We start from the raw sequence: 20,671 nt of genomic DNA, 5'->3' as shown, positions 1-20,671 counted from the left end.
TTAATGCAAATCTGAGACTCCAAAAAGTTTTGCGACTTTCATTAGGTGATTCATCTAATATTAACATGTCTTAGAGACCTTAACCCACTTAATTATCAAAGGCTAGACTTTGAAGCCAGGTCTCAGGGAGGCCTCTGCTGATTTAGAGATTCCTTTCTTCACAAAAGTATTCCTGGTTTGCACAAAATTTATTTTCTGCTTACTTTTAAGGGAAATATGTTCTAAAAGCTCAAGAACAAGTCCTAGCTCAGACTGGCCAAAATAACAATAAAATAAACAAAAACCTGTCCAGATCTTAATTGTAGTGCTATTGATCAGGAGACAGGTAAAAGCTATGCTGAAATTCAGACAAGGATGCCAATAAGGTAGGATGGACAGCTGGCTGGATTCAAAGTCAGAGGACAGATCAGAGCCTTAGCTGAGCTGTCACCCAGCAGTGTGACCTTGGGCAAGTTTGTCCTCTCCATAGCTCCAGCCTCCTGTGTTCCAGATTCCCCATTCATAGAACAAGAAAGCTTAATCTATGTCTATGAGTCTTTGTAAGAAACAATACAATAAATATGAATATGTACATAGAAGGCAAAGTGTGACACAAATGCTTAAAAGCAGTATCTGTAGACAGGCATGGATTTGATTCTTGGCCTGAGCCAAAGAGTCTGGGTAAGCTACCCTGCCCTTCATCTCCCCAGTTTCTTCACTGGCAAAAGGGAGTAGACTGTCTGGATTTGCTATAGTCTTGTCCTTCCTACTCTAATGGTCTAGGCATATATTTACATACTCATCACTGGAAAAAAGGAAACGAGGATCCTAATAGTCCTTTATTTTTCTAAAATGACATTTTAGAAACATCTGCATATGTTTTGTTCAGTAATTAACAGTGTTAAAGTTAAATTAACAGTGTTAAACTTCATTACTAAGACAGATTTTTAGGAAAAGCTAGAAATTCAGGTCTGTTTTTCAAACTGACATGATCATTAGTGAGTCAGGAAATTAATTTTAGGAGACTAATCTGTCACTAAAAATATACTATAATAAAACAAAATCAGAGCTTATGCATATTATAAAGGTGAGCACTGTTTTACTTACACTGTTTTATACATCTATTTGCTTGGCATATTCAGGGTTATGACAGAGAATATATTTCTTACTGTATGGGCACGGTGAAAAGTTTGAAAAACACTGCTGTAGATCCTGTCTCACATTTTCGACTTCTTTCAGCATCACATAGTAGAATATGGCAAGAGGAAAGAACATCAGATTAGAGGGTCTTGGCTCTTAGCTACTTACTGGCTGACCTTGGGCAAGTCCCATAACCTGTTGGAGTCTCAGTTGTTCCATCTGCAATATGGGGATAGCAACACCATCCCTGACCACCAAACAAAGTTACTGTGAGGAATAAATAACAAAGTGCAAAAATATTTTGTAGAACTATGCAAATACCCAGTATGATTACTGCTATTATGCTATAGGTTTGTACTTTATGAAACAAAAATTTTTTAAAGTTTCAAACCATAAAAAATATTCCAGATGCAGAAACGATAAGTCTGCTGCATTTATCTGTAAATGCTTGATAAGGTTCTGGCTTTCCAGAAATTGGATTCATCCGCTCTTTCTTGGAATACTTGGCTTCAAACTGGGGTCGTATTTCTTCCTAAAGGACAAGCAGACACATTTTAATGCACTAAAGAGATGCAAACACGGTAAGAAAAGAAATATCATTTTACCCCACCATAAAACAGAGTCAACAGCTGCCACACTAATTAGTCAACCAATGAAGTCGACTTGGGTGCCCAGGCTTAAATGTTTGAAAATTGGCCACTTGAAGAAAATCTAGAGTGAAGATCAAGATTTACTATCATCAAAAGCAAAGAAATTTGGGCTAACAGTTACATTTATCTGTTATCTTATAAAACTATGCTTGAAGAAAGAAAACCCTGAGAATGGTATTTTAAAAGGGACAAGCTGTCTTGTCCTAATAGTTTGGAACAACTAATAAGCTTTTACTTTTATTACCAGAGAGTGATAAGAAACACCAGGACAAAGAAGCCTTCTCTACAGGAAAATGTTCAAAATCCATTTTGTAAGTTATAATGACAATATAATTCTTAGTTTTCTCCTGCAATTTTGTTTTTGCATTTTTAGATTTAGTTCACTAAAAACATGGTGAATCTACTTTTTAATAAGTTCCTATAGGAGTCATTCATCTTTAACCAATAGACTTTAGGTATATTCTTAATTCTTAATTGAAAACAACGTAAGCACCTTTCAAAACCAGTTGAAATCAAGGTTCCTCCAATTCTAAATCAAACTGAGATTTTATTCATTTAGCTGAGCCTCCCGAATGTGAAAAGCTTCTGACTAAAATGCAATTATGGGATTAGGAAAAGGCAATCAGCAAGAGGGGACACTGATGTGGTTCCCGTTAATTAAGCATGCATTATGTTTGAGAGTTTCGGGAGAGGATAGTAAATGAGCAGAAACCCTGCTGAAACGGAGATTGAGTTAATCCAGGCAGAAATGGTCAAGATTCGGATGAAGGTACTGACAGAAAGCAAGGAACGAGCTGGCAGAAGAGAGGTCACAGGGAGTGAGCCCAGTTTGGTAGCCGCCTGCCCATGTAGCGTGAAGGGTAGCCTTCACATGGCTCAGCCTGGCTCCTGCCACTGAATTAGCCTAAGGCTGGACTTCCCTCAGGGGCAGGTCATGGGTAAGATCAGCAGGAGATACATTAGGAGCAGGCTCTGACTTTCACTCATTTTAGGCAGTTACACTTGAGGAGATAAACATAGCAGACTCAGAATTTTCTGCTTCTTTGGGAAATTTCCAATTTAATAGGCCGTAAATGTCATCAAGAGCCCTTGAGCTAGTCATCCAAGAACTGAGGTCAATCATGGCTGTGTTCCTGGATGTTTCTGTCCATTTTCATACTGCTATGAAGAAATACCCAAGACTCGGTAAGTTATAAAGAAAAAGAGGGTTAATGGACTTTCACAGTTCCACATGGCTGGGGAGACCTCACAGTCATGGTGAAAGGCGAAGGAGGAGCAAAGACACATCTTACATGGCGGCAGGCAAGAGGGAGCATGTGCAGGGGATGTCCCCCTTATAAAACCATCAGATCTCATGAGACTTATTCACTATCAATGAGAACAGCACAGGAAAAACCCACCCCTATGATTCAATTACCTCCCAGCAGGTCCATCCCCCAACACATGGGGACTATGGGAGCTACAACTAAAGATGAGATTTGGGTGGGGACACAGCCAAACCATATCACTGGGTGTTATAAGTCAAATTGTGTCCTGCTTCCCCCAAATTCATCTGCTGAAGTCCTAACCCCCAGTACTGAATGTGACCATATGTGGAAACAGGTTTTTTTTATAGAGATAATTAAGTTCAAATGAGGTCATTAGGATGGACCCTACTCCAATATGACGGGCGTCTTTATAAGAACAGGAAATTTGGACACAGAGACACCCAGGGGGAAGACGATGTGAAGACACAGGGAGAAGATAGCCATCTATAAGCCAAGAAGAGAGGCCTAGAACAGATCCTTCCCTGATGGTTCTCAGAAAGAACCAACCCCGTTGACATCTTGGCTTGGACTTCTAGCCTCTGGAACTGTGAGCATGTAAGTTTCTATTGTTGAAGCCACCCAGTCTGTGGTACTTTGTTATGGCAGCCCTGACAAACTAATGTGCAAGGTTGCCCCAGAAGGTCTGCAGCGAGTCTGGGTTTTTCTGCACAATAAGGTGGAAACCATGGGCTAGAAGTGAGGCATTTCCACAAGGAATCCCAAGCTGGGAACGGCTATGTATGTAGGCTCCTGTACAAGGGTATGCAGAGTGAGAGGACAATTCAGCACTCTGCACTTTTTATCAGGGGCTGGGAAGACAGAAGGCTCCAGACTTATAAGGGATACATACGTTCCCCAGAAGGGTGCCCACATCAGGGGCCCACCACAAATGCCAACAATGATTGTAGACTGATTTGGTCAAAGTTACTCAAATAGGGCCACACTTTACAGATAGAAGGGGAAAATTTAGTCCCACTTCTTTTCATTAGAGATTTTTAAAGTCCAAAGGTGAAGTAAACTGCCCAAGGTGATTTCCAGGAAAAAACATTTTCCATCCCACTGGGAACTGTTCCCATGAACACATGTAACCAGAAACAGTAGAATGGCACCACATAAGAGGAAGCTCTGAATACAGCCCTGCTGCTACCAATATGTGTCATAGCCTGGGAAGCTTCTTCAAACCTAGAATATATATATATACACACACACACACACACATATATATATACACACACACCTAGAAACTAGAAAAAATATATATATACACACACACATATATTTATTTATTTGAGACAGGGTCTCACTCTGTCACTCAGGCTGGAGTGCAGTGGTGCAATCTTGGCTCACTGCAATCTCCGCCTTCTGGGTTCAAGCAATTCTTGTGCCTCAACCTCCCAAGTAGCTGGGATCACAGGTATGTGCCACCACACCCAGCTAATTTTTGTGTTTTTAGTAGCGATGGGGTTTCACCATATTGGCCAGGCTGGTCTCGAACTCCTGGCCTAAAGACACAGGGAGAAGATGGCCATCTATAAGCTATCCTCAAATCCTCCTCCTGGCCTAAAGTGGTACCCCCACCTTGGCCTCCCAAAGTGCTGGGATTACAGGCGTGAGTCACCGCACCTGGCCTGGAGAATATTTATAAAAACATGGGAGAAAGCCTTATCAGGAGAACAAGGATTGCTGAAAATCCCAGTATCATGTATCAAAACCTCCTGTTGTACACCTTAAATACATTCAAAACCAAACCAAACCAAACCAAACCAAAAAACTACCCAAACATGTTCATGGGAGAAGGGGGACAGGCAGCCATTCAGGAGGCAGAGTTTGAAGAAAACAAACAACAACAAAAATACCTCTCAAAATTACTTCCCCCACCAAGCCTACCACAGGGCTAAAATTCACATCATTCATATTTCTGAAAGATTCCTTTTGACACATGAAAATATACACACGTGTTCCCTTCAAGCAAAACACATTAATAGCCATGATCACATTACACATATATGAGTAGTTTATCTGATTTACTGACACAGCAAGGCTCTGAGGAAATAAGACTCAGGAGGGGTAAGAGATAATGAACGTGAGGGAGGAGAGCGGGGCTGAGACCTGGACCAACTGTCAAGGGAAGCAGGATCCAAGAGGGGACCGTGGTGACCATGCCCCGTGTAGGTACTTGAGACTTCCAACAGGAATGGGGGCAAGAAGAGAGTATCAGAACCAGACAGGTCAGGAGGAGCACGATGGACTGGCCTAGAAGACGCTAAGGGAGAGTGATGGGACTGAGTCTGGCCCTCCTTGGCAGTTTTGTCTAGAGCTGGCCGTCCATTTAGCCACGTCTCCTAAGGTGGCCGCTTCAGAGTAGATTCTCCTCAGTACTGAACACTTGATATCATACTTCAGAGCCTGTGCACACCTGGGCACTGTCCTGGGTGCTGCTCACAGACGCATTGCCTTGGGGTAATTCTCTTGGAAGGATTGCTTCCATGTACCTGGAGATGTCAAATGAATGCTCTTTTTCTGCTGAAGTTAAAGAAAAAAGGATGATTTTTAAGAAAATGAAAACAAAAACAAAAACAACTACACCACCAATTCTTCTGGTGCCTCTACCGACAAGTGGAATTCTTCACTTAATCAAGGGATTTCATTCCACTAAGGAATCAAAAATTTAAAAAAATTGTCAGTCCCTTTTTCTACTGCTTGACATTTTCTGAAAAGGCAATTGAAAATGCTTTATGAGCACACCTAACTTCCGTCACAGAACAGAGAGTGACGATTCGGGGGTGTCGTGTGGTTCCGGGTGATTTGCTTTTCAAAACATTCTGAGGTAAATGATACAAACCTCCTCTTCCTCCCAGTCTATCAAATCCCAGTCATAAGCAATTACTGCTCGCCGTCTTTTCCAAAACTCCAGGAAAACTGTTGCTGGAACAAGCAGAGAAAGACAAAGACATTTTTGAATAAAAGTAAAACAAGGCTCTTAACTGTGTCACTGAATAATGAAGCCATTGCCAAGAATGACAGTTGTTAGTGTAAGCATCCTTGAATATCAGAATTTCCAGCTAAACTTCATTTCACAAGGACTACTTTCTGGGAATTACTAAGCTTGTGTCAAACATAATGAAAAATGAGAGATTTCACTTAGAATTAAATTAAGCTGATTTACAAGTTCAGGCAGAACAGACTTATAAGAATGACAAATTCTTACATTCTGGGATGTGAGGATTCAGAAAACTGGATTACCGACATCTATCTAATTGATAAGCATTTATTTTTATTTTATTTTATTTTTTCTATTGCCTAAACATGGGTAAGCAAGCCCTTGTTTTTTAAAGTGAGAGGCAGGTAGGAGCAGAAAAGTCAAAATGAAACTTGACAGTTCACATGTAATTGGTAGTGATTTCCTGTCCCTTCAAATCCTCCTCACAGCAAATACCTATGTAAAATATATTTTCCTATTTTATTGGAAGGATTCCTGTTGTTTCTCTTTTCTCCAAACCATCTCTTTGTTGCCACAGTGAGGATAAAAGTGGGTAAGTCTATTAAGAACTTTCTCCAGTAAGTGGGAGGTGGCTGGCCTCCCCATGCAGAGAAATCTGGGAGTTATCTTCATTCAGCCAAGATAATTTTCTACTCAATTCCATAAAAGCGTATCAACTTAAATGAATTACTGAGCATCATGCAATAAAAGTGAGAGAGAGAGAAAATAAGACACAAGACACACTTCTGCTGCCTTGGAAGGCACAATGCAAATGCAGGGGCACACACACACGCATACAGACACACACACACTGCCTCACTCACACTTACTCTGAGAATGACTATAAGGATATAACAGACACACCCTAGGAGAGAGAATGGGTGGATATTTCTCTTATGGGCTTTGTCATGCAGTTAGACTTACAGAAGGTAAAAATAAGTTAGATATTAGGAATCCATTTCATGAAGGAAAGTAAGTATGTACATGGCCATGTCAAAAAATATAATTACTTTCTTCTTTTCTATTCTCCCTTGTTCACACATTACCTCCTCCTTAGTAGTATTCAGACACTGAAGACATATTCTTAAAATAAGTAGCTAGAAAGACAGTATAGAGTGATAGATAAGAGTTCTTGGGCATGCAGCCTAGACAGTCCTAAATTTGAAATCCAGATCAGATACAAGCTGTGCTACTGTTGGCAAATCAATTACCTTTTCAAAGCCTTAATTTCTGGATAAGCAAAAGAAGGAGGGTAATATAGGTCCACAATCCCTTATCTGCAATGCCAAAATTCAAAATGCTCTAAAAATTTTAAGTGCTTTGCCCCCTGAGTTTGGCACAAACTCATCTGGTGGCGAGCCCTGACCTGGACTGATGTGAGGCTACATATAACCTCTATTTATTACCCTTAGTGAGACTTTTCATGTATTAAAAGCAGCCATACTAATGTATTTGAGTACATTAGTATGTACTCCCCAGGCCTCCTGGGACATTTAATAATATATGGTATATTCAGTACCTTTCTAAAATCTGAAAGATTCTGAGTAGTTACAGTTATTAAGGAAGATACACCTAAAATAATCAAATGTCTTATTCTGGAAGATAGAAATTAAAACAAATATATGTGTTTATTTGTGTCAATGCTGAGCAGCTGTTTTCGACTGGAGTCCTTCCAGTGAGTCTGGCTGTCTCAGGGATCCCCAAAGCCATCCCCAGGTTTGATTTACTAGGAAGATTCACAGGACACAGAATACAGTTGTACTGATGGCTAAGATTTATTACAATGAAACACTATAAAGCAAAATCTGCAAAGGGAAAAGGTGCCTGGAGCAAAGTAGAGAGGAAACAGGACAAGCTTCCAAGAGTCGTCTCCCAGTGAAGTCACTCAGGATGTACTTAATTCCTCCGCAACGAGCTGTGACAACACATGTGAAATGCAGTTTGACAGGGAAGCTGGTTAGAAACTCAGTGCCCAGGGTTTTTATTGGGGGCTGGTCACATAGGCACCAGCTGCCTAGCACATACTAAAATTCCAGAGTTCTAGGAAGAAAGCATAAATTGTATTGTTTGCACATGTAGTTGATGCATCACAAGTTATTCTTAGCAGTCAGGGTGGCGGAAACTGTCTTGAAAGCCAGGTTCCCAGATACCAGCCAATGGCCACCCTTGCAAGCAGGCCTTTCTAAAGCAGGCCTGCTGTATTAACTCTTTTCTGCACGCTTGCCCTCTGCCTCACCAAACTGTCTTTGCACAGAGTCCCTAGGGTCTTTCCTTTATCAGGTCCTCTAGCCCCTCAAGCAAATGCCACTTTATAAAGACTTTCCCTCCTTGGTCTCTAGAGTCTCCCTGTCCTTGAAGAGACGAGTGGCCCAGCTCCTGAATACGTGGCTATTTTCCATAAAAATTCAGGAAGGTACCCCCATGGGCACAAAGACACTTGATGAGGGACCATTCTGGGACAGCCTCAGGCCACAGGATTCACATCCAGTCTGTCTTACTGGCAGCTGCTCTCACTAAGCCCTATCAACCCTCTATGGTTCTCATCTGAGGGAAGTGGCTTCTAAGATGAGCCAGTGGCTGTCACAATTAGTCCATCACCCTTCCTCAGGATTCCTGCTGAATCCTGCCTGGAGGACACAGAGATTCTAACCATTAATTCCCTGTGTTGGTCTGTTCAGGCTGCTGTAACAAAATACCATAAACTGGGTAGCTTATAAACAACAGAAATTTATTTCTCACTGGTCTGGAGACTGGGAAATCCAAGATCAAGGCACCAGCAGATTTGGTGTCTGGTGAGGGTCGCTTTCTGGCTCATAGATGGTACCCGCCAGCTGTGCCCTTACACAGTGGGAGACGTAGGTAGCTCTCTGGGGTCTCTTTTGTAAGTGCAATAATCCAACCATGAGGGCTTTGTCTCATGCCCTAATCACTTTCCAGAGGCCCCCCTTACTCACACCTTCACCTTAAAGAATAGGATTTCAACATATGAATTTGGGGGGACATAAATATTCACACTATAATATTCCCTTCTTTGGCTAGTAATACTCTCCCTTCCTCCATTATAGTACTCAAGAGGAAGAGAAAGAGAAATTAGCTGCTTGTGCAACTGTCATTCCCTTGTCGGTGTCTTTGTGTGAAATGCCCATTCATCTGAGGAAGAAGAATCTGCTTCTATCTGTACCTACGAAACGTAACCAAACCAAGACACGTTGTCTCTTTCCAAGGCAAAGTTCCAATCCCTCATTACGCCATGGTTTAAACTCCCTCCTCTGAATACTCACAGCCTTGGGAGCCCCTGCACTTTCAGTGTGCCTAGTTATACAGTGTCTTATGTCATGAGTTCACACTTTCTTGTCTCCTTCAAAGCTGGTTTATGCTATACATATTTTTGTTATGTATATATATCTATCTTTATGTTTTATATAAATATATATGTGTGTGTGTGTACGTGTATATATATACACACATATATATTTCTCTTACACCACCTGGCACCATAAGTTTGATTAAAAAGTGTATTTCTTTTATGGCTTTATTCTCAAAAGACGAAATTCCTAAGAGTTTTGTCAAGGTTTTATTTTTCTTTTGGTACATGGAACTCTTTCCACAAGAGTTTTCTCAGCTAAAGCATCAGCACGCTTAGCCTTACTGCTGGCATTTTGAACTCCTTAGATTCCAATCTATCATTTTATGTTGCTAATGATTTCTCTAAATCTAGATCCAACCAAGTGTCCTGGGAATCAGTGGAGCCACATCGCCTGTAGAATAAAATCTGTTAGCGGCTCAGGATGCAAAGCTCATAAGCCCAACTTGCTCTGCCCTGACGCACCTCAGACTCCAGGCTAACTCACTAACACTTTCACACATGAGCTGTTTTATACTTTCTCAGTTTTGCCCACACCATTTCCTTAGCTAGTAATGTTTTTTCCTATTTGGGTCCATCTGGTCAACTCCCACCCTCACTTTCAGGTTTAGCCCCGTGTGTTCTGTAACTACACCCCCTGAATCATCCCTGTGCACCCATGCTGAGTTGTGCACACAACTCTAGGTCAGCACTAATCACACCATTCAGCACTGTAAAAACAAAACCAATACAAACCCAAACCTGGATCCTATCTCTCGCTAGTTTGTGGACTTCTTGAGAACAGAGCTGTATCTTAGTTGTCTTTATACCTTCAGAGTCTAGCACAGCAACTGGCACACAGAGAGGCTCAGTAAATGCATAAATGAAATGCTGTCCTGAGAATGAAAGCAAATGTGGAAAACTATTCTAAATTTTCTAAGTATTTTCATATGCTTATAAGAAATTAAGATATGAATTTGAAGAATATGCAGCTATATTTTCTGAATGCCTTACATACCAGGGACTATTAAATAACTTAATAATAATATCAAAGTTTGAAACTTCCTATGCTTCTCTTTTGTCTTGCAATAAAAGCGTGATTCTGTTCTATCACTCCCATTATTTGGTTGTATGGACCCTGTGGCAGAGACTACCCACTGTCCTCTAAGATTCTTTCTTTCTTTCCTCCACAATAAAATGATTGTTGCTGAGAATATGGTTGCCTATATATATTGCATTTCCCAGATACCCTTGCATTAGATGTGGCCAAAGGATAGTTCTTAGCAGTGAAATATGAGCACAGGTGATATGATGTGTAGTACTTGCTTGTTGACTTCTTAAAACATCGCGGGATGCTTTTTCCATATCCACTTTCCCCTTCTGGATGGGTAGAACCGAGGTGACCCAGTGAGACTGTGAAAGTGACGACAAGGTCTGGGGATATGGGAAAACAGCTCTTTTGTAGGAACATGAGTCCCTGAGTGATCATGTAGAGTGGAGTTGTCTGCCAGCCTGGAATGCTCACTTCATGCTTTTATATACGATAGAAATTAATTTCTGTGTTTTTTAACGCCAGTGAATGATGTTAGGCCTTTGGGCTACAGTGATCTAACCTTATCTTAACGAACACAGGCACTTTACCTTAACGGAGACGAAGTCACCTGGTCACTGAGACACTGCATTGAAGGCATGAAGGTGAAACAACCTGTCTACCATTTCCCTCACAGATCTTAGAAAAGGACACTCTCAAGCCACAACATCCGACACTCGATTAATTGTATTTACAAGACAGAGTTTCACATGCTTTTTCCGCTACATTTTCTACCTTCACCTTCACCATGTACCTACCTACTCACAAATAAAAATAAAAATAAAAACCTACTCACGAATAAAGTTCACCTGAGGTGTTAATGCCAGTCCCAAATAGCAATTTTCTTACAACGTTAGTGGACATAATAGGAAAATCTGAGGATTCCACTCTCTAAGCAAAGGTAGGATCGGGGTAGTGTTCAGGTAGGTTAGTGTTCAGATACTGGGACACTCTTGGCTCAGAATCACAGACCGTTGAGAAGGGTGTCTCATGAAGCCCATCACGGACACAAAAGGGACAGGACTGAATGTTCTTCAGGCCACACCCTATTATTTTCTTCTTTTTTTTAAATTATACTTTAAGTTCTAGGGTACATGTGCACAACGTGCAGGTTTGTTACATAGGTATACATGTGCCATGTTGGTTTGCTGCACTCATTAACTCGTCATTTACATTAGGTATTTATCCTAATGCTATCCCTCCCCCTGCCCCTCACCCCACGACAGGCCTTGGGGTGTGATGTTCCCCGCCCTGTGTCCAAGTGTTCTCATTGTTCAATTCCCACCTATGAGTGAGAACATGCAGTGTTTGGTTTTCTGTCCTTGTGATAGTTTGCTGAGAATGATGGTTTCCAGCTTCATCCATGTCCCTGTAAAGGACATGAATTCATCCTTTTTTATGGCTGCATAGTATTCCATGGTGTATATGTGCCACATTTTCTTAATCCAGTCTATCATTGATGGACATTTGGGTTGTTTCCAAGTCTTTGCTATTGTGAATGGTGCCACAATAAACATACGTGTACATGTGTCTTTATAGTAGCATGATTTATAATCTTTTGGGTATATACCCAGTAATGGGATTGCTGGGTCAAATGGTATTTCTAGTTCTAGATCCTTGAGGAATCACCACACTGTCTTCCACAACGGTTGAACAGTGTAAAAGCTTTCCTTTTTCTCCACATGCTCTCCAGCATCTGTTGTTTCCTGACTTTTTAATGATCGCCATTCTAACTGTTGTGAGATGGTATCTCATTGTGGTTTTGATTTGCATTCCTCTGCTGGCCAGTGATTGATGAGGATTTTTTCATGTGTCTGTTGGCTGCATAAATGTCTTATTTTGAGAGTGTCTTTTTGTATCCTTTACCCACTTTTTGATGGGTTTTTTTTTCTTCTTCTTCTAAATTTGTTTAAGTTCTTTGTAGATTCTGGATATGATATTAGCCTTTTGTCAGTTGGGTAGATTGCAAAAATTTTCTCCCATTCTGTAGGCTGCCTGTTCACTCTGATGGTAGTTTCTTTTGCTATGCAGAAGCTCTTTAGTTTAATTAGATCCCACTTGTCAATTTTGACTTTTGTTGCCATTGCTTTTGGTGTTTTAGTCATGAAGTCTTTGCCCATGCCTATGTCCTGAATGGTATTGCCTAGGTTTTCTTCTAGGGTTTTATGGTATTTTCTTAAATAGAATAATTATTATCAATTTAAAATAAATTTGTGGCAGGCTGCTATATATTTACCAAAATGATTTCTTAGCCTCCTCATCATAGTTCAATTATATTTTTGCAGCCTTTATCTCAGATGTGTCCACAAACCAAGTTTAGGCTGATGGAAAGTAAGAAGTGATATATGTCATTTTTGGACAAAGATTTAAGAAGTAGGTATATCTTCCCTGTGCTCCCTTTATACTTTAGCTGAATGAAGAGAGAGAATGCTGAAGATCCAGAAGGGGACGCAGCCACAAGATGGAAGGAACTCATCCACCCATATGAATGATCATAAGGAAAACCATCTGCCAACCAGGAACATCTGACTGGGCTCTATCAAACACCGTGTTGTGATGTTTGTGTATTATAGCAGCTAACTTTACTCATCCTAATACAGGGTTTTTCTGGAAAACATAGCAAGGATTAATATTCTGCAAATAGGGAGGAAAAAACACTGTACCATTCATCATGTTACTAAGGCATTTAGATAGACTTACATACAGTAAAAACTCCCCTTTCAGATGCATATCTTAGGTTCCAAGAAAGTATTAAAATGCTGTACCTTTTTTCATTTAATTTTTAAAAAAATTTTTGTGGGTACACAGTAGGTATATATATTTATGGGGTACATGAGATATTCTGCTACAGGCACACAATGCATTATAATCACATCATGGAAAATTGGGTATCTATCCCCTCAAGCATTTGTCCTTTGTGTTACAAACAATCCAATTATATTATTTTAGTTACTTTAAAAAGTACAGTTAAATTATTATTGACTATAGTCTCCATGTTGTGCTATCAAGTACTAGGTCTTATTCATTCTATTTGTTTGTGTACTCATTAACCATCCCCTCTCCCCTTCACCCCTCCACCCCCACCACACTATCCTTCCCAGCCTGTGGTAACCATCTTTCTATTCTCTACCCCTATGAGTACAATTGTTTTCACTTTTGGATCTCACAAATAAGTGAGAACTACATGTGAAGTTTGTCTTTCTGTGCCTGGCTTATGTCACTTAACATGACTTCCAGTTCCATCCATGTTGTTGTAAACGACAGGATCTCATTCTTTTTTTCTTTTTATGGCTGACTAGTACTTCATTGAGTATAAGGGCCACATTTTCTTTATTCATATATCTGCTGATGGACACTTAGGTTGCCTCCAAATCTTGGCTATTGTGAACAGTGCTAGAGCAAGCATAGGAGTGCAGATATCTCTTCAATATACTGATTTCCTTTCTTTTGAATATATACCTGACAATGAGATTGCTGGATCATACGGTAGCACTATTTTTGTTTGTGAGGAACCTCGAAACTTTTCTTCACAGTGGTTGTACTAATTTTATATCCCCACCATCAGTGTAGAAATGTTCCCTCTTCTCCATATCCTTCCCAGAATTTGTTGTTGCCAGGCTTTTGGATAAAAGCCATTTTAACTGGGGAGAGATGATATCTCATTGTAGTTTTGAGTGCATTCCTATGATGAGCAATGATATTGAGCGCTTCTTCATATGCCTGTTTGCCATTTGTAGGCCTTCTTTTGAGAAATGTTCATTCAACTTTTTGCCTATTTTTAAACAGTATTATTAGGTCTTTTTCCTACAAAGTAGTTTGAGCTGCTTATATATTCTGGTTATTAATCCCTTGTCAGATTGATAGTTTACAAATATTTTCTCCCATTCTGTGGGTTGTCTTTTCACTTTGATTGTTTCCTTTGCTGTGCAGAAGCTTTTTAACATGATGTGATCCCATTTGTCCATTTTTAATGCTTTGGTTGACTGTTCTTGTAGGGTATTACTCAAGAAATCTCTTCTCAGTTTCATGTCTTGGAGAGTTCCCCAATACTTTCTTTTAGTAGTTTCATAGTTCGAGGTCTTATATTCAAGTCTTTAATCCATTTTGATTTGATTTTTTTTGTATACGGGGAAAGATAAGGATCTAGTTTCATATTCTGCATATGGATATCCAGCTTTCCCAGAACGATTTATTGAAGAGACTTTTCCCCAATGTATATTCTTGGCACCTTTGTCAAAAATGAGTTCACTGTAAGTGTGTGGATTTGTTTTGGGGCTCTCTATTGTATCCTATTGGTCTATGTGTCTGTTTTTTATGCTAGTACTTGGCTTTTTTGGTTACTATAGATCTACAGTGTAATTTAAGGTCAGGTAATGTGATTCTTCCAGTTTTATTGTTTTTGCTCAGGATAACTGTGGCTATTCTGAGTCTTTTGTGATTCCACAAAAATTTTAGGATTATTTTTTCTATTTCTGTGAAGCATGTAATTGGTATTTTTATAGGGATTGCATTGAATCTGTAGATTGCTTTGGGTAGTGTGGGCATCTTAACAATATTGATTCTTCCAATCTATGAACATGGACTATTTTTCCATTTTTTGTGTCCTCTCCAATTTCTTTGTTTTTTCTTTTTAGTAGCACTATTATTTTATTATATACTTTATAAAAAACAAATGCTCAAACACATACACCGCCCCCTCCTCACCTCCCATGACCACTAGGGAGGGAGCTCATACCTTTCCTAATGTAGATCTGGCCATCTTATAAAGTAGACCACATTATCTGTTTCCATATATACCCGTAGATACTTTTCTCCCCTCAAATATTTATATCTCAACTAAAAAAAAAAAAAAAGGAGATGCAAAGAGTATATAAAGATAAATGAGATTTTCTTGCTGTTGTTATAGCACAAACACCAGATGACTACCAGGGGAGTAACAGTGGACAAAACAAAAACACAAACCCCACCTTCAGCGAGGAATAAAAGGTCTGTTACTTGCCTCAAGTAGCTGAATCACCTGCTGTAACGGGCACTTCCCTGACATTCATGGGTTTGTAGGGACATGGGCCAGGTGATTGCTTCTACGTGTTTCCAGGAGGCATATGTCTCCTACACGCTTTCTTAGTAACTAAAGATGTACTACAAGAGAACTCAGTATTTGGATTCTGCCCAGAGGTATTAAATGCACAAGGAAAAATTAGTTATGTACAAGTAGCAAGTAATAATAGTTTTAAACCAACATGGTTAAATGTTTGATTTGCAGAAATCAAAATGTTTATTCACATAATTTTAAACTAAAGTTGAAGATAATAAATCTTCCGTGGTAATGATTTAAGTGCAAGTGATGCTTGGCTCTCTTTCACATTCATTTCTTTTCTTCAGAGTGAAGGCATATCAGTTATTCTTGAACAAGTCAATACAGCTCTGCAAAAGGGAGACACTGTTCCTTACATGTTTTATTTCCATTTCAGACATTTCAATTAGATTCTTTCTAAATGCTGCCACTTTCTTCCGTTTGAAATTTATCAGTTCTTCTTTTGCAGATTTGGAAAGCTATTCAAATTTCTGGCAGCACTCCTGCTGGTGTGCCTCAGCCAACTTGATGTCTTTGCTCTTTAAACTGGGCCTTATCCAGAGCTTTGTTTGAGTTCTCATAGTCAATGAGGGTTTTGGTGCATCTATATAAGAGATCCTTAGCAGCCTCGATGTTGAGCATGTAGAATCAGGGGAGCTGTGTTAGCTTTAAATCTTCATCTGATGAGATTTGACCCTCTACTTTCCTAAGTTTTTCAAATAGCTCAGCAACCTTCAACAGATACTTTTTGATGACTGTGGGCTCTTCTAAAGCCAGGCTATGTAAGCAGGCTGCAGTGTGAATATAGTCGTCGGCAACATTTTTATGAGATCTGGTCATTTTGTCAGATTTCACACAAGAATCTTTGATCCTATTGTAACAGTTAATAAGGAAGTTATTCTCTTGCTCAAAGAAGTCATCTACCTCCTTAACTCCAGTAAAAGGACTGCATCAGCACTTTCACCATGCTTTTGAAGAAGCCACCAAACGTCTCTTTAGTATTTTTCCACCTAACACTTAGATCCTGATCATATTCCAGGAAAACATGAAAGTTGCGATCTTTACTGAGAACAGGGTGAGAAGAAAGCCACGAAAGAAAGGCTTCATGGGAGGACACAGTCTTCTTAAAAACAGTGAGATACTCAGCCTGCAGTTTTTATTTCATCTTCGTAAATTCTTCTTTGGTCATAGACCCTTCACCTTCTCCCAGTTTCTGCATTTTCTCTCAAGGACCATCGAAGTCAGGCTTCATAGGAGCAGGCAGAATCTGCAGCAGAGGCAGGAATTCATGAGCCTCTTGTCCCAGTAGCAATGTTTTCTAGTTGGTGCCTCATTCTACTCTTGCTGGTCCACAGGAGACAACCACTCCACTCCTATAGGGCTACTTAAAAGTCAACTCCTGTTTTTTCTTAACCTTCCTTGTTTCTTCTGGCCATTTAAAAGGAGGTGTCTTTCTGTTTTCACTTTGATGGCAATCATTTGCCCAGTTTATCCATTACAGACAAAAATTCAGAGCACAACAGTGTCTATACTGCTTCAATGTTGCCCTAAAACTAGTGTAATGAATGCTAAACACCAATGATTAGCCATCAAGATTATGAAGTCTCCAGTATTCCAAAGGATTTTTTCCCTAATCCCAAAGCATAATCAAGGACTCTAATTTTGAATGAACAGAACATATCCAAATATAAGCTTCAGTACTAATTTTGTTTAATTATTAAGAAATCGTCATTTGGACAGATTCTTCAGTCTGTGTGGCAGGACAAAAAGGATGGAAATCTCCTTTAAAATCAGCTAAGTCTCTGTTCCTGCAGCTAAGAATTAAGGATCAAGGGCTGAAAACTGCCTCCTTGGCCCCTTTTTGGTTTTTGGGAGACAGAGTCTCACTCCGTCACCCAGGCTGGAGTGAAGTGGTGCAACCTCGGCTCACTGCAACTTCTGCCTCCCAGGTTCAAGGGATTCTCCTGCCTCAGCCTCCCCAGTAGCTGGGACTACAGGTATGCGCTACCATGCCCGGCTAATTTTTTATATTTTTAGTAGAGACAATGTCTCATCATGTTGCCCAGGCAGGTCTTGAAATCCTGAGCTCCGGTAATCCACCCACCTCGGCCTCCCAAAGTTCTAGGATTACAGGCATGGCCTCCTTCAGCACTTTTGAGAAATCTTATCACATACTATTACCAATACTGCTGTTTCCTAGAAATCAATTCCACTGACATTGGGAAGAACATACCAGAGAAAAACCAAACCTAAAGGTAGATAAGACTAAAGTCATTATACTCTTTACACCACTTTACAGCATAAATAATGTAAGTCTGTATGCATTACCTCAAAGCTGTAATACTGTTCCTTCACATATTTTCCACTTAACCAACAGTTAGCAAATACTCTAGTAGGTAGACGAAATCAAAATTTTCACAATCCATTACAAAAAGTAGACATAAATCTCTTTAAACTAAATGAATAACAAGGCAGAAAGAACTAGCTTATTTGATTTTCTAAAACACTCACAATAAGCCCAGCATAGACCGTTCTTTCAAAAAGAGTGTTATGTAGTCACACACAGTCTTCTTGTTGCCTTGTAACAGAAAACTCTGGACTCTGAAATGTGGGCAGTGTGGTTTTTGTGTGCACTGTAAATTTGACCTTATCTCTTTCACTGAGCACATCAGGTATGTCAATCTGAAGCGAGGGATCAACATTCACGTCCACAGATACAGATCTTGGCTTGCTGCGGTCCTCCTCCTGCTGCTGCAGCAACTCAGGAACAGTGGCCATGGCGACACAGGACTCAAGCAGGGGCCACCTGACCTTGCTCTGCTCCGGGAGGAGGCCACCGACTGCAGGGTGGCAACAGGGACTCAAAGCCAGGGACACTCTCCCAGCAAGTCACCTCTAGAGAAAGCCTCTTCAATTTGCCAGTGTTTTATAGTTTTCATTGTGGAGATCTTTTGTTTCTTTAGTTAATTCCTAGTTGTTTGATTGTATTTGTAGCTATTGTAAATGGGATTACTTTCTTGATTTCTTTTTCAGATTGTTCACTGCTGGCATATAAAAATGCTACTGATTGAATATACATTCTTCTCAGCACCACATCGCACTTATTCCAAAATTGACCACATAGTTGGAAGTAAAGCACTCCTTAGCAAATGTAAAAGAACAGAAATTATAACAAACTGTCTCTCAGACCACAATGCAATCAAACTAGAACTCAGGACTAAGAAACTCAATCAAAACCGCTCAACTACATGGAAACGGAACAATCTGCTCCTGAAGGACTACTGGGTACATAACGAAATGAAGGCAGAAATAAAGATGTTCTTTGAAACCAATGAGAACAAAGATACAACATACCAGAATCTCTGGGACACATTTAAAGCAATGTGTAGAGGGAAATTTATAGCACTAAATGCCCACAAGTGAAAGCATGAAAGATCTAAAATTGACACCCTAACATCACAATTAAAAGAACTAGAGAAGCAAGAGCAAACACATTCAAAAGCTAGCAGAAGGCAAGAAATAACTAAGATCAGAGCAGAACTGAAGGAGATAGAGACACAAAAACCCTCCAAAAAATCAATGAATCCAGGAGCTGGCTTTTTGAAAAGATCAACAAAATTGATAGACCGCTAAGAAGACTAATAAGAAAAGAGAGAAGAATCAAATAGACACAATAAAAAATGATAAAGGGGATATCACCACTGACCCCACAGAAATACAAACTACCATCAGAGAATACTATAAACACCTCTATGCATATAAACTAGAAAACCTAGAAGAAATGGATAAATTCCTGGACACATACACTCTCCCAAGACTAAACCAGGAAGAAGTTGAATCCCTGAATAGATCAATAGGCTCTGAAATTGAGGCAATAATTAACAGCCTACCAACCAAAAAAAGTCCAGGACCAGACGGATTCACAGCCGAATTCTACCAGAGGTACAAGGAGGAGCTGGTACCATTCTTTCTGAAACTATTCCAATCAATAGAAAAAGAGGGAATCCTTCCTAACTCATTTTGTGAGGCCAACATCATCCTGATACCAAAGCCTGGCAGAGACACAACAAAAAAAGATAATTTCAGACCAATATCCCTGATTAACATTGATGCAAAAATCCTCAATAAAATACTGGCAAACCGAATCCAGCAGCACATCAAAAGGCTTATCCACCATGATTAAGTGGGCTTCATCCCTGGGATGCAAGGCTGGTTCAACACACACAAATTAATAAACGTAATCCAGCATATAAACAGAATCAAAGACAAAAACCACATATATCTCAATAGATGCAGAAAAGGCCTTTGACAAAATTCAACAGCCCTTCATGCTAAAAACTCTCAATAAATTCGGTATTGATGGAATATATCTCAAAATAATAAGAGCTATTTATGACAAACCCACAGCCAGTATCATACTGAATGGGCAAAAGCTGGAAGCATTCCCTTTGCAAACCAGAACAAAATAAGAATGCCCTCTCTCACCACTCCTATTCAACAGAGTATTGAAAGTTCTGGTCAGGGCAAGAGAAAGAAATAAAGCGTATTCAAATAGGAAGAGAGGAAGTCAAATTGTCTCGATTTGCAGATGACATGATTGTATATTTAGAAAACCCCATCATCTCAGCCCAGAATCTCCTTAAGCTGATAAGCAACTTCAGCAAAGTCTCAGGATACAAAATCAATGTGCAAAAATCACAAGCATTCTTATACACCAAGAACAGACAGACAGCCAAATCATGAAAGAACTCCCATTCACAATTACTACAAAGAGAATAAAATACCTAGAAATACAACTTACAAGGGATGTGAAGGGCCTCTTCAAGGAGAACTACAAACCACTGCTCAAGGAAATGAGAGAGGACACAAGCAAATGGAAAAACATTCCATGCTTATGGATAGGAAGAATCAATATCGTGAAAATGGCCATACTGCCCCAAGTAATTTATAGATTCAATGCTATCCACATCAAGCTACCACTCACTTCCTTCACAGAATTAGAAAACACTACTTTAAATTTCATATGGAACCAAAAAAGAACCCGTATAGCGAAGACAATCCTAAGCAAAAAGAACAAAGCTGGAGGCATCATGCTACCTGACTTCAAA

At 39.8% G+C, this 20,671-nt stretch overlaps 1 protein-coding gene and 1 pseudogene across 7 annotated transcripts in view; both read right to left on the bottom strand.

The window, feature by feature from the left end:
• ANO4 (anoctamin 4) overlaps positions 1 to 20,671 on the bottom strand; it is a 417,600-nt gene that overhangs the window by 49,272 nt on the left and 347,657 nt on the right. For all 7 annotated transcript variants that reach the window (XM_008004386.3, XM_008004385.3, XM_037996641.2 and 4 more), the window contains 2 exons: positions 5,919 to 6,001; positions 1,511 to 1,651 (listed from right to left, as the gene is read on the bottom strand). In XM_008004386.3, coding sequence (XP_008002577.3) covers positions 1,511 to 1,651; positions 5,919 to 6,001 — 224 coding nt within the window. The remainder of the gene's footprint in view (positions 1 to 1,510; positions 1,652 to 5,918; positions 6,002 to 20,671) is intronic.
• On the bottom strand, positions 15,799 to 18,734 carry LOC103238939 (sorting nexin-5-like; annotated as a pseudogene).

The sequence above is a fragment of the Chlorocebus sabaeus genome, chromosome 11, assembly GCF_047675955.1.
Source record: "Chlorocebus sabaeus isolate Y175 chromosome 11, mChlSab1.0.hap1, whole genome shotgun sequence".
Classification (NCBI taxonomy): domain Eukaryota; kingdom Metazoa; phylum Chordata; class Mammalia; order Primates; family Cercopithecidae; genus Chlorocebus; species Chlorocebus sabaeus.
This window is presented reverse-complemented; position numbering and strand designations above follow the sequence as displayed.